Source organism: Palaemon carinicauda, chromosome 19 (assembly GCF_036898095.1).
Source record: "Palaemon carinicauda isolate YSFRI2023 chromosome 19, ASM3689809v2, whole genome shotgun sequence".
In the NCBI taxonomy this organism is placed as follows: domain Eukaryota; kingdom Metazoa; phylum Arthropoda; class Malacostraca; order Decapoda; family Palaemonidae; genus Palaemon; species Palaemon carinicauda.
In genome coordinates, this window is record NC_090743.1 from 49,770,988 (window position 1) to 49,785,987 (window position 15,000).

General features: G+C 35.6%; 2 protein-coding genes across 4 annotated transcripts in view; both read right to left on the minus strand.

Moving 5' to 3' along the window:
* The window catches only part of LOC137658628 (popeye domain-containing protein 3-like), a 57,144-nt gene that overhangs the window by 27,824 nt on the left and 14,320 nt on the right, over positions 1–15,000 (minus strand). The gene's annotated exons all lie outside the window — the stretch shown is intronic.
* Positions 6,376–7,293, minus strand: LOC137658991 (tigger transposable element-derived protein 1-like). Its single transcript, XM_068394095.1, has one exon. It carries the CDS (start codon positions 7,291–7,293, stop codon positions 6,376–6,378), a length of 918 nt encoding a protein of 305 aa, XP_068250196.1.

A 15,000-nucleotide genomic window follows, 5' to 3' on the forward strand; every position in this document is an offset into this window, starting at 1 on the left:
TATATATATATATATATATATATATATATAAATTTATATATCCATATATATAATATATATATATAAATATATATATATATATATATATATATATATATACATATATATATATATATATATATATATATATATATATATATATATATACATATATATATATATAAATTATATATATATATATATATTTATATATTTTCATATATATATATACAATATATATATATATATATATATATATATATATATATGTATATATTTATATATATTTATGTATACATACATACATACATACATACATACGTACATACACAAATATTTATACGTAGAAATATTTTCCCCAACAAAGGAAAAAAAAGTCAAATGACCAAACCATTTTAAAAGTCGCAGTCATTACAAAGAAAGAGATATTTTTCCCAAAGAGATGAAAAATAAATCCAGTTCATCCGGACATCGACTCAACTGCGCCATTTTCAGAGAAATCCCCCCCCCCCAAAAAAAAAATCGCCAAACGGGATCCCAAATTAGAGTTGTTTCACCCGGCGCCAATTCTTTCCCCATTTCCCTTTTTTGCCTAAATTCTTCTTGCGTGAATTCCATGCTATTTTGTATTTATTGATTTATATTTATTTCAGTAGAAACCTCATGTTTTGGTTTATCATTTTATAATAATAATAATAATAATAATAATAATAATAATAATAATAATAACAATAATAATGGTACACAAGTAAACATTAACAATAATATCAACAACGGAAGCGTTCGGTGGACCGCAAACCTTCGCCAAAGTTGAGCAGTCCACCCCTACTTTAAAAAAATACACATAAATCCTTTCGACGGAGATGGCCTTCCAATCTCTCCCAAAATTTAATAATTTATTGTAAGATAAATAGCCCATCACTGGTATAACTTATGACAAGTTCCATAATATTTCCTTATCAGCTTTACTAATTCACAAACAAAAGTAAAAATCTTATCACCTCCGGGAAGTATCACTAACAAATGATAATTCTGACCTTCTATAATAGATATTTACTCAAAGGGAAAAGCAAACATCAATAGGAATAAACCTTAACAGGTGAAAATATCCTTATGCAGGTAAAGATGGCGTTAAGAATTCGAGTTCACACTACGGTAATAAAAGGCAATCTTATGATATAAGGGATGTTTCTACATCCTTAAGTATTAAACTATGATATTTATTACTGCAGTATTCCTTACTCATACATTAATTGTTAGTCGATAAAAATTATCATGTTATATAGTAATTTTTTTTTTTTTGAGAAGAAAATGAACTACTACTGTACATTCAAGAGTTGCAAGGTGTCACCTTAGTTTGACGTAATGTGTCCCGATATTTATAGAAGCCAACTGGACTACTGAGATTCTGAAAGCAATCCATTCAGTCACTTTTGATTTCCCTATTGCTCTTGTGGGGGCTGAGTAGTGGGATAGGAGGCTGAAGTCACATGGAACACCTCCCACCGCCCACCCAAATGAGTGCAGGATGAGGGCCCTTTTGTTTGAGCATCGGGACTGTACGTATCGGCCTATGGTCGGGACTTGCCCTCGTCTCTCTCTTTTATATTACTGAATATAGTAATAGTAATAATAACCAGAATATACTAGAATATATAACTAATACTAATTGTACACGGTCGAAAACAACAATTATCCAGAATGACCTTGAGTAAAACTTAAATGACCTTAGGTCAAAATCAGTATTAATCCATTCAGTGATATCTGAGGTCTCTCTCTCTCTCTCTCTCTCTCTCTCTCTCTCTCTCTCTCTCTGCAACTATTGACTGACACCACTTTAACTAACCTTTTGAAAGACCGGACGAATCTCGGGGTATTTATTTTTAAACGACAGCACAGCGGACTCTGTAACCTTTCATTCCGGAAAGAAATTCCCCACTCAAATCTTGATCAGTAAGCATACATATAGGATTATATATAAGCATACATACACACAGGTGTTTTACACACACACACACACACACACACACACACATACATATATATATATATATATATGAATATGTATACACACATACATATATATACATATATATATATATATATATATATATATATATATATGTATATAAATATATATATATATATATATATATATATATATATATATATATATATATATAAATATATATATATATATATATATATATTTAAATATATATATATATATATATATATATACATATATATATATATATATATATATATATATATATATATATATATATATATTATTACATGCTAATGTACAGCCCTAGTTGGAAAAGCAGCATTCTATAAGCCCAAGGGCCCTAACGAGGAAAAACAGCCCAGTGAAGCAAGGAAACAAGGGAATAAATAAACTAGAGAGAAGAAATGAACAATCAAAATAAAATATTTTAAGAACAGTAACAACATTAAATTAGATTTTTCATACATAAACCATAAAAGCTTAAAAAAAACAGGAGAAAGAGAAACAAGTTAGAATAGCGTGCCCGAGTATACCCTCAAGCAAGAGACTCTAACCTAAGAAAGTAGAAAACCATGGTATAGAGGCTATGGCACTACCCAAGACTAGAGAACAATAGTTTGATTTTGGAGTGTTCTTCTCCTAGAAAAGCTGCTTAACATAGCTAAAGTCTCTTCTACCCTTGCCAAGGGTAAAGTGGCCACTGAATAACAGTAGTTAACCCCTGAGTGAAATTTTTTTTTGGGGTAATCTGTGTTGTCAGGTGCATAAGGACAGAGGAGAATGTGTATAGAATAGGCCAGACTATTCGGTGTATGCTTAGGCAAAGAACAAAATGAACCGTAACCAGAAAGAGGGATCCAATGTCTGGGCAGTCAAACGATCTACTAATTCTCCAGCGGTAGAATCTCAACAGGTGCCTGGTGTCCGGGCCAGCTTATTACCTATATATATATATATATATATATATATATATATATATATATATATATATATATATATATATATTTATATATATGTATATATATGGACAGATATATATATATATATATATATATATATATATATATATATATATATATATATATATATATATATATATGTATATATATGGGCAGATATATATATATATATATATATATATATATATATATATATATATATATATATATATAGAATATATATACTACTTATAGTTGTTTAAAATAAAGGATTAAAGAGGGAGTGAGAAGTAATTATTTTAGCAATAGGCATCAAAAATTTTGATTAAAGAGTATTCTAAAAAAATCTTAGTTTATCGTGAATATTCTATTAGTGACTTCATAATGTTATTCTTAAATATTAATAAATAAAGGAGTTAGAAGGTTGTGTATTTTATGTCTATTTTTAATCATGAATCTTAAATATAGTTCGTATAAAGGTGTTTCAGCCTGCGTGGCTTTAGTTGTATATGTGATTCATGATTCATATAGATTTACATAAAAATTCTAACTCTAAGTTATATGTTCAAATATGGCCAATCTTATTGAATCATGAATATTTCATAGAGAATTAAAATAAAATTAGCGTTCATGAACATTAGAAAATGTGATCCAAGGAAAACAATAAGAAGACCGGGACATATATTCATTTCCATTCATGATTCATGAGTATACGAAAGAGATTTCTGGCTGTCAGGCTTTTGCTTAGTAAGTAATTAGTATACATCACGTTTGACATCACAAAAGAATTCAAGTACCCACACATACCTTAGTTACCTTGCGAATCATGACTCACCCATTGGTTGCGAATCGTTTACACATAAAATGACAATAAAAACATTAAAATACTCATGAATATCGTTAAAAAAATTACTTAAATGAAAGACTAATTTTCAGATAAATAGTCATTAACATAAAACACAAACGTCGTGTGACAAGGAAAAAATCTGAAATATTATCAACTGATTTCAAATTACGTTGTGATACGGTAGAGAGATTTTGACAGATTGTTTAAGCCTGTCCATCAACCTTCCTATGAAAGCATGACGGAAACGTTAAAATCAAGTAAAGGTGATACAACGGATATATTCTTATTTATGGCAGCCAGAAAAATCCTCATCAATTTCTCTGGTAGTATTTCCAAAACATATCATAAGCAAAAGACATTTCTATTTTCATTTTAACGAGATTATTTTCCCTTTCAAAATCAGAGTGCATTAATCGCTAAAGATAGATAGATAGCATTCCATATGCCTAAAAAGCAATAAAAAACATATGATAATAATAATAATAATAATAATAATGATAATAATAACAACTCTTATTTATAATATTATTAAAACGAGAATATTTACTTTCACTGAAAAATTTTCTTTTAAAAATCGAAGTCCAATATTCGTTAGGTGGAAGTTGGCCAGGGCACCAGCCACCCGTTGACATACTACCGCTAGAGAGTTACTGGATCCTTTGACTCGCCATACAGTAATTTATTGGATCCCTCTCTCTGGTCACGGCTCTTTTTTTCTTTGCCTACACATACACCGAATAGTCTGGCCTATTTTTTACAGATTCTTATCTCTCCTCATACACCTGACATCACTGAAATTACCAAACACCTCTTCGCTCAAGGGGCTAATTACTGTACTGTAATTGTTCAGTGGCTACTTTCCTCTTGGTAAGGGTAGAAGAGAATCTTTAACTATGGTAAGCAGCTCTTCTAGGAGAAGGACACTCCAAAATCAAACGATTGATATCTAGTCCTGGGTAGTGCCATAGCTTCTGTACCATGGTCTTCCACTGTTTTGGGTTAGAGTTCTCTTGCTTGAGGGTACACTCGGGCACGCTGTTCTGACTTGTTTCTCTTCGTCTTGTTTTTTAAAGTTTTTATAGTTTATATAGGAGATATTTATTTTAATGTTGTTACCCTTCTTAATCATTTTATTTTTCCTTGCTTCCTTTTATCATTGGGCTATTTTCCTTGTTGGAGCCCCTGGGCTTATAGCATCCTACTTTCCCAACTAGGGTTGTAGCTTAACACGTAATAATAATAATAATAATAATAATAATAATAATAATAATAATAATAGACTGATAACATTCCATACATATAAAAATAACATTAACTAAAACGTAAATAATAATTCTTATAATTTTCTAACACTTTCTTTTCAAAATGGAAGTGAAGTAATAGCCTGAAATTACTTTCCTCAATTCGTTACATTCATAATAGAATTAATTCATTTCACAAAAGTCAAATGCCTGTGAAGAAATGTCTGTCACGCCAGTAATTGGCTAGGATTATTCAATAAAAATGATCAAGTTCTTTGATTCCAAAATAAATTGGCTATCTGGCAACATTAATCTGTTAAATAAGGGAAGGGTGCTATATGGCAACTGCGTTCAATCAATGACTTTTTACCATATCAAAAGTGACTTTTATAATTCAAGAAACTAATAAGAGAGAGAGAGAGAGAGAGAGAGAGAGAGAGAGAGAGAGAGAGAGAGAGAGAGAGATAACTGAACATTCTTTATGTTTCAGGTGTAAAAGAAAAGTCCTAGGGAGCAAATTTCCTTTTCAGTGATCTGAGAGTTATAGGTTTTCCTTTTATAAATACATATATACACACACATACATAATTTATGCTCATCGTGTGTCAGTTTCTGTGATTTCTACACACACACGTATATCTATATATATATATATATATATATATATATATATATATATATATATATATATATATATATACATATACATATGTGTGTATACAAACATACACACACATATATAAATATATATATACAGTGTATATATATATATATATATATATATATATATACATATATACATACAGTAATCCCTCACATATCGTGGTTAATAGGAACCAGAACCGACCGCGATAGGTGAAAAACCGCGAAGTAGGTTCCCCCCTATTTTTTAATACTACATTTTTTGTGAACTTGTACATGTACTATATATATAATAACAATAAGTGTATATTAACCCTATAAATGGACATGTTATCATTAGAACATTGAAGAATCATGTATATAAATATTGATAATATAAATTATATACTGTACATAAAATGAAGTGCTGTACTGTAATGTATAAATACTGTAATATGTATACAGAATTTAATACATTACATATATCTACATTTACACTGATACATAAATGTGTAAATAATATTAATAGAGTATAAGTGTACATGTACATATAAATGTAGATATAAATAGTGTACGTGTATATAGATAAGTTTTTAGAACTCTTTTATTCTTATAACAAGATACGTAACTCACCTCTGATAATTGACTATGATCTCGATAAATGACAATAAAACACCTGTGCAGTATGATGGAGGTGAAGAAGATGAAAATGATTTACTGCACAGGTTAATGAGAGCTTTACTGCTCCTCAGGTGACGCCTCATTGTCAGTTGATAGAGGTGGTGGATCGTTGAAGACAGCTTCCGTTAGAGCTGGAGAAACAGCAGGAGGCAGCATAGTGGCTCGGTGGGAAGCCGGAGAGGCAGCAGGAGAAGTATTTGATGCTTCTGCAAAAGGTTTTCGGTGCACTAGGGACATCATGATGGGAAGTTGTTGACGTTTTTTCATCTGAGCAAAGATTCTCTTGTACAACGCCATTACACCGTCAATACGGTTACTAAATTCAATGGCTCTGACTATGTTATCGTCGATTTCCTGCGCCCTTTGTTGCATAGCCCATGCCTTGTTGCAGAGCTCTTGCAGGTTGTCCAAGGTAAGGCCCCGTTCTTCAGCTTCGTCGTTGCCGACGTCGGCTGCCTCTTCTTCTTCCTTACTCGCTGATCTTGTCATTTCGACAAGGTCCTCATCGGTTAGGGGCTCCAAGTGGCACTCGACCAGTAAGTTGACGTCTTCCGTCGGCGTGTCAGAGAAACCTTCGTTGGCTACTAACCGTGCCAGCCTCACAGCCTTATCTACGGCAGAGTGGTGAACTTCATCTGGCGTAAATCTCTCATAGTAATGAACAACGCCTGGCCACAATTTTCTCCAAATTGCATTCAGTGGTTGCTCTTTTATCTCATTAAGAGCTTTTTGAATGTTGGCCAGGCACGTCGCAATGTTGTACTCCCGCCAATATATCTTGAGTCTGAAGTCCTCGTCGCCTTCGTCGATGAAGGAGATGAGGCCCTCCATCGTGGACCTCGTGTAGAGGGCCTTGAAGGCCCGAATGACCCCTTGATCCAATGGTTGTATGAGGGAAGTGGTGTTGGGGGGCAGGAACTCCACTTGGACCCTGCCATAATGGAGGTCATTTGCATGTCCGCCTGCACAGTTCATCAAGAGGAGGGCCTTAAAGGGAAGCCCATTCTCCGCAAAGTACAGCCTTACCTGTGGGATAAAGCAGTTCACAAACCAGTCGAGTGTTAGGGCCTTGGTTATCCATGCCTTTTTATTACTCATCCAGTAGACGGGCAGCAAGGCTTAGTTTTTCAAAGCGCGAGGATTCAAGGACTTGTAAATTAAGCCGGGCTTGAGCATGAAGCCCGTGGCATTCCCGCACATGAGGAGAGTGACGCAATCTTTGTGGGCCTTGAACCCTGGCTTCTTCACTTCGTCCTTGTAAAGGAACATCCAGGACAGCATCCTCTTCCAGAAGAGGTCAGTCTCATCCATATTGAACACCTGCTCAGGGAGATAGCCACCTTCTTTAATTAATTTCGGGAACTCGTCCTACACTCGACGTAACGAAGAGCTGCCTCTAGGTCTGCTGAGGCGGCCTCCCCATACAAAGGAACGCTGCGAAGGCCAAACCTACTCTTGAATTTCTCGAACCAGCCCTTGCTGGCAACAAAACTACATTTTTCTTGTGAGGCAAAGATCATCTTCTTTGTCGTCATCATCACCTTCATCATCATCGTTCGATTTTCCTCCAGGAACGAGGCTATCATACAGGGTTTTGGTTTTGGTTTTGGTCCATTTGCACAATCGTCTAACCACGAGGAGTCACAATGCGCTTAGTGTCCTTGGAGAACGTTATTCAGGCAGTTTTACATATTTTCATATCATCTGTTTCTATGTAGCGAACCGTCGATTCATTCACTCCGTAAGTGCGGGCAACAGACACATAGCTACTGCCTACTTTAAGCATGTCCAATAATTTCACTTTCTCGTTCAACCGTCATCATTTTTCTCTTCTTCTTGGGTTCACTAGAGGATGTAGAGGGTAGAGGACGTTTAGGAGCATTTTCAAGGGCATCACAAGCACTATTTTGCACTAAAAAATCACAAGAAAACAGCTAAAAGTTCCACGCAGCAAGACTAAGCAACACAAGCGAGAGAGAACAATGAATGCAGTCTCCATTCGCAGGGCGCACGGCAGGAAGATGTGCTGGGTAAAGCGTCTCGGCCAATCAACTTGCGAGATTCTGGAGCCAAGATGGCCAACAAATCAGAGAGCTGGATTTTGAGTTGCGCGCCATCTCCATGTTGATACCTGATGTTCTAATGTACTCTCCCTGCATTCTACTAGCGCCTGCGTAACTTTCTCACCATTTTTTCTAATTTTTGATGAATATTTTTGAAAATCTGTGATGCACCGAGAACGCGAAACTTGAGCCGCGAAACGGCGAGGGATTACTGTGTATGTGTATATATATATATATATATATATATATATATATATATATATATATATATATATATGTATATATATATATATATATATATATATATATATATATATATATATATATATATATATATATATATGTATATATACATATAAATATATATGAATATATATATATATATATATATATATATATATATATATACATATATATATATATATATATATATATATATATATATATATATATATATATATATATATATATATATATATATATTTATATAAAATTATGACGGGCGAATTACATAAACTCCCGAGCTCCAAAGTCACCTTTTCATTTTAACATATATCTGTTACACTTGAAAATGAATACCCGAGCTCTGAGAAAATTATGCAACTTGCAGACGGCAATATATAAAAACACTGAATATACAAAGGTCTCTTACGTAACACTCAAAACAAAACTGGGGGATTACATAATATGAACCATTCAAAAACAACCTCTTACTTCGGTTCTTAGTCAGGTATTACAAGCATGCACTATTAGGAAATATTGGTAATCGAAATAATACACACTTGACAAAAAAATAAATATATTCTATAAAAAAGTTACAACACTAAAAAAGAGAATTAACCACAAAATTAAATTACTTAAAATATCAAAGCTGAACAAAACCTCAGACTAAGAGAAAAGAAAGACTCTTTGAAAAAATAATTATATAATCACTTGTTTCACTGGAAATTAATTTATAAAAATATTCAATTTTGATAATTAATGAAAATAGTTAACACTTTAACACTAATGATTAAACATTAAATTAAATTTACATAAATGCAACTGTTACACTTACGTCTTTTGGATCACATGAGCTTACCGAACAGCTAAGCAAAATAAAAACCCTTCACTGTTCACCCTAAATCTCACAGGGTCAGTTACAAAAATTTATATGACAAAGTACTTACATTAACACACTACACTTAATTTACCATTTAATAGTTTCATCAATGTTTGAATATACTATACACGACATATGTTGGGTGAAAAACTTACTCACATTTGAGAGGGCACACACTTGATGAACTTGAGAGGAGAGAGGACGTTGGTTTTTCCAAAGGAATAGGCTGAATCTCCTCTGCTCCTTATGCATTCCTGGGGCTTATATATATTGACTTAAAACTTCAAGATAATTCTAATAGATCATTCTCGTAGCTTGGGGGCATGGTCTAGCGGCGTAAGGTTGCCAACATAGTATATTGAACAGGGGAACTAACCTTGCTTGTGAGGTAATCCTCTCTCAGCTAATTCCACCCACATACTCCTCAAAACAATAGAAAAAGAAAGAGTAACTCTATTACGAGAATCTCCAAGAACTTCCTAACCACGTGGAAATATAAAGAAAGATGTAATATCTCGCGTGTGTCGTACAGCATACCTAAGTGAGTTTACATAAGACTTTGTAACAAAATATGTGAAAGAAAAGGTTAATTCTTTAAAATAATGTAAATTTACATATACTGAATTAAACGCAAATACAATTATATGAATACGAAAGTCTCATGCAATTTACATACATTACTTGAACCTACATGAGTGGAACTTACCTATACTAGAATAGCTTCGTAAGATAGCTCCCCGAAAAGAGATTATTTATTACTGGCCTGAATCTACCGATTCAGCCTGAGATAAATAATCTGCAACCACCTTATCTTTACCTGATATATGCTTTACATTAATACAATATCGTTGCAAACATAATGACCACCTAGTTAACCTTTGATTTTTATTTTTCCTCTTATTACCAAGTTAAACGATTGTGATCCGAGTAAACTGTAATTTCTTCATTCTGTGGTCTGTTCACGTAAACTTGCTTATCGCTGTGACTAGCGCTAGCAGTTCCTTTTTAACTGTCGGGTAGGCTCGTTGATGCTTCCTCAGCTTTGACGACATAAAACAAATAGGGTGAAGAACTGTTTCATTGTCTTCTTGCTATATAAGAGCTCCAATCCCATTATCCGACGCATCCACTTGGATAAGGAGTTTCTTGTTGAAATCAGGTGCTAGCAGTATTGGTTTCAAAGTTAATATGGCCTTTATCCTGTCGAAGGATTCCTGGCACTTGCTGGTCCATACAAATTTTTTCTTGGGGCTAGTCAAATCCGTTAAGGGGAGCGACTACAGCCGAAAAGTTCGGGCAAATACGTCAGTAGAATCCTGCCATCCATAAAAATCGTTGTAATTGTTTCCTCATGGTGGGGGGTGAGGCTTTCCTTATTCCTTCAACGTTAGTGGATACCGGGGTGAATTGTCCTGTTCTGACTTCAAATCCAAAGTACCAAACTGTTGCCTTTTCAAATTCGCTCTTCTCCAGGTTAATCGTCAGGTGTGCTCATTGCAGCTTTTGAAATACCTTCTTCAGGATTCGGAGATGTTCTTCCCAGGTCGATGAATATATCGCAATATTGTCAAGATATACGCCTAATCCTTCAATCGATACTAGAAGGTTAACCATCACTTGTTGAAAGGTAGCGGGTGCGTTCATTAGACCAAATCGCATGGCGGTGTATTGATATAACCCAAACGAGGTTATAAAAGCTGATAACAATTTTGCGTTGTCATCCAAAGGAATTTAATACTAGCCTTTTAAGAAGTTGATCTTGGAGACAAACCTCGCTTGTCCGATATTGTCGAGTACTTGGTCTATGAGCTGTAATGGATAAAAATCAGCCACATTGATCGAATTCAACTTACAGTAGTCCGTACACATCCTGAAAGATCCGTCTGGTTTTTTCACGAGCAAGGATGGAGAACTGTAAGGGCTAGAACTTTGTTCGGCAAATTCGTTTTGTAACAAATAGTCCACTTCTTTTCTCATGACTTCTTGGTGATATGGCGACAGTCGATAAACACATTGTTTGAACAATCTTTACGTGGTTTTGAGGTGTATCTCATATCTCATCAAGTTGGTTCATTTCGGGACGTCCAAGGCAATTTCAGGGAAACTTCTAATTAATTGGCTTAATTCCTCTTGCTGTTCCTTGTTCAAATGATTTAGTTTCTCTTCCAAGTTCCTAATAATGGACGAACTATTTACTTTGCTTACCGCCCCTACCTCATATCTGTCATCGTCTTCCGTATACGGAATAGTTTGCGCCATACACACCTGTGAAGCTTCGGTTTCGTTTTCACTTAAGTATGGTTTCAGTAGGTTAAAGTGTACTTTCCTTTGACCTTTCCTTCTTCCAGGGATTTGGATAAAGTAGGTCAGATCTGATCTCCAAAATTCTTAATGGTCCTTGGAACTTGTTGGTGAGTGGGAATCTCCATATCGGTAAGAAAACCAACACCTGTTGTCCTACCGAAAACTGTCTGTCCTTACTTTTCGTATCTAGCCTTTTCTTCATTTTTCCTTGACTAGTTTTCAGGTTTTCTATGTAAGACTTCCTTACCACGTTGATCCTTTTCCTCAAATTCTTGACATATTTTCCATCTGTTTCCTCTCAATCCTTCCATTTTTCTGCCAACATTTCAATCGGTCATTGTACCTCTCGTCCAAACACCATTTCATTCGGGCTACATCCCATGATTTCTTGATAAGCATTGTGTACCTCAAATAACATCAACGGTAGTCCAATGTCCCATTCATTTCCTCTTTCATTGCAGTACTTTGTTAACATACTCTTCAGGGTTTGATGAAACCTCTCTAATGCACCTTGGATCTCCGGGTGATAAGCAATAGATAGTTGTTGTTTCACATCCAACAATTTCATCACGTCCTGAAACAATTCTTACATGTAATTTGTTCCTCTGTCACTCTGAATGATTTTTGGAATACCAAACTTAGTTAAAAAGTCTAGTAACATCTCTGCAATTACTTTGGCACTGCTGTTCTTGATGGGTATGGCTTCTGGGTATCTTGTCACTGGACACATCAAGGTTAACATATATTCCTTACCTTTCTTCGCTCTTGGTAATGGTCCCACAATGTCGATCCTTACCTTGCTGAAGGGTTCTCCTCGCACTTCAATTGGGCGTAAGGGAGCTTCCTTGATGTACTCATTAGGCTTTCCAGCATCTGAAAAACGCGACACGCAAGGCAAAACTGGCTCACATCCTTATGCATGCCAGACCAGAAAAATTGTTTCATAATCTTCTCCATCGTCTTCCTTATTCCCCTGTGTCCTATCTTGTGTGCTACGGCGATCACCTGTCTTCTCAACGGTGCGGGAATCAATATCTGATGGTATATCCCCCATTCGCCACTACCAGAGATATCGGCAGGTCTATGATCTGTCATAAACAATCCATCCTTAATATAATAACAGGTGGGAGACTGCTGCACCTCTGTCTCATCCACCACATGGTAAAATCCTACCACCCTTTTCCTACTCACTTGTCCTACTTCTAATGCTGAGTTTTCTATTTCCTCCAGGTCCAATGCTTCTTTGTCTTCCTGTCCACTCATCTGTCGTTTCTCTTCTCTCGGGCTCACTCGGGAGCTCTCTTCTTGCATACTATCATGGAAATCCTATTTTTCCGAGAATAAATCATCCACGTTCATCGCTTCTTCGGTTTTTCTTTTTTCTTCTGCAGCCACTTTCTTTGTCATACTCCTAGTTGTCACACAACTAGGAAACAGATACGGGTAGTCCTTCTCGAGTTCAGCCGTGGGACTATACTTCAATGGTTTCTCCGTTACAATGGGACAAGGCACAAATGGCGCTCCACCAACCTCATTACCTAGCAGGACTTCTACTCCTTCGACAGCCAATGAATCCTTTACCGCAAAATCAAAATGACATGTCACCAACTCGCATGACAGTCTCAGACAGTAAACAGGGGTAACCTCTTCACCTCCTATTCCCTTCAAAATGACGGAATCTCCTGTGAGAGACTGTTCCACCAACGGGTGTACACCTCGTGTTACTACACTATGGTTACAACCTGTGTCGCACAATATCTTGACCGAGGTCTTGTCACTCCCATCCAGAGCAGCTAACATACCTTAATAAATATACAGTTTAAACAGTTTAAAGGCATCAACGCTGTTTGGGGTTGTCCTGTTTGTTATGTAAACATTAGCTGGTTTATTTTCCTCATTGTCTTTCCCGATTGTTTCTTCGTCTTTTTATTCTGTGAAGTTGAATTATCCTTAGCCACTTGGGCGACTGCTTTCGGTTGGTTTGACCAACATTCCTTACTGATATGGCCTCTCTTGCCACACTTATAACTGACATTATTGACCTTTTGCATATCTTTCACGATACCTGAAGGAGGACGATTCAACGATTGTTACTGTGATACTATCACATTCTGCTTTGGAACAGTACCAGTGGTACTTCCACTGTAACTGTTGAACTTGTTCACATAGTTATTACTGAACTGGTTTCCATGGTTAGGTGATTACTTGACACATTGTCGGAACGACAGTTGAAACTTCATACCTGAGAAGGGTTTACGACTGATAATATCATAATCTTCACTCAGCGAAGCTGCTTTATCAAGTTTCTTCACTTCTCTCTCTCTCTCTCAAGTACATTCGAATATGTTCAAGAATCTCTCATAAATACTGTTTCAGCACAATCAATTGTTCTAAATCAACATTCTTTCTCACGTTAGCAGCCTCTATTCATATTTTAAAACATTGTCGTACCTTAAAAGCGTAATCCAGGAAAGTCATTTTCTCGTCCTTCCGCAAACTTCGGAATCTTTCATTATAATAATTAGTGGTCATCTGATACACTTTTAGCATGCTTCTTTCAACTTCTTGATACCCCTTCCTCTGGTCCTGAAACAAGGCAAGATACACACTGCGACCTTTCCCAATGAGAACATTCTGCAATAACATGGATCATTTATCTTCTGGCCATTCCATCATCGACGCAATCGTTTCAAAATGATCGAAGAATTTGTCGGGAGCTTCTTCTGTGAATTTTGGAATTAACCTCTGGGCATTCGTCATATTAAACACAGGATTATGCATAGCAGTGGTCATCTCTGTCTGCGTTGCCGACCTTGCACGAGCATTCAACAGCTCCAACTCCCTCGCATGTCGTGCAATTTCTCTTGCTTCTTCCTTGCCTTTTTCTTCCCGTTCTCTCTTTTTCTTCCCATTCTCTCTCTTTTTCTTCTCATCTTGTAATTTCTTTTGCTTCTTCTCTCTCTCTCTCTCTCTCTCTCTCTCTCTCTCTCTCTCTCTCTCTCTCTCTCTCTCTCTCTTTCTTCTCGTCTTGCTTCCATTTCTCTTGCATGCTTTGCGATTTCTCTGGCCTCTTCCCTCTCTCTTTCTTCCCGTTCCTCCTGTTCTGCAATCATCTTCGAATTAATCAAATTATCTTCCACAGCAATTCGTCAAATCTCAGCATCTACATTCCTTTCTGCTTTCATGCCCTCCAGTTTGCGGGTCAACTGGTCC

Excerpts from the sequence above, each read along its gene's own strand:
- LOC137658991 (XM_068394095.1), bottom strand. The coding sequence starts at position 7,293 with ATGAACTGTGCAGGCGGACATGCAAATGACCTCCATTATGGCAGGGTC.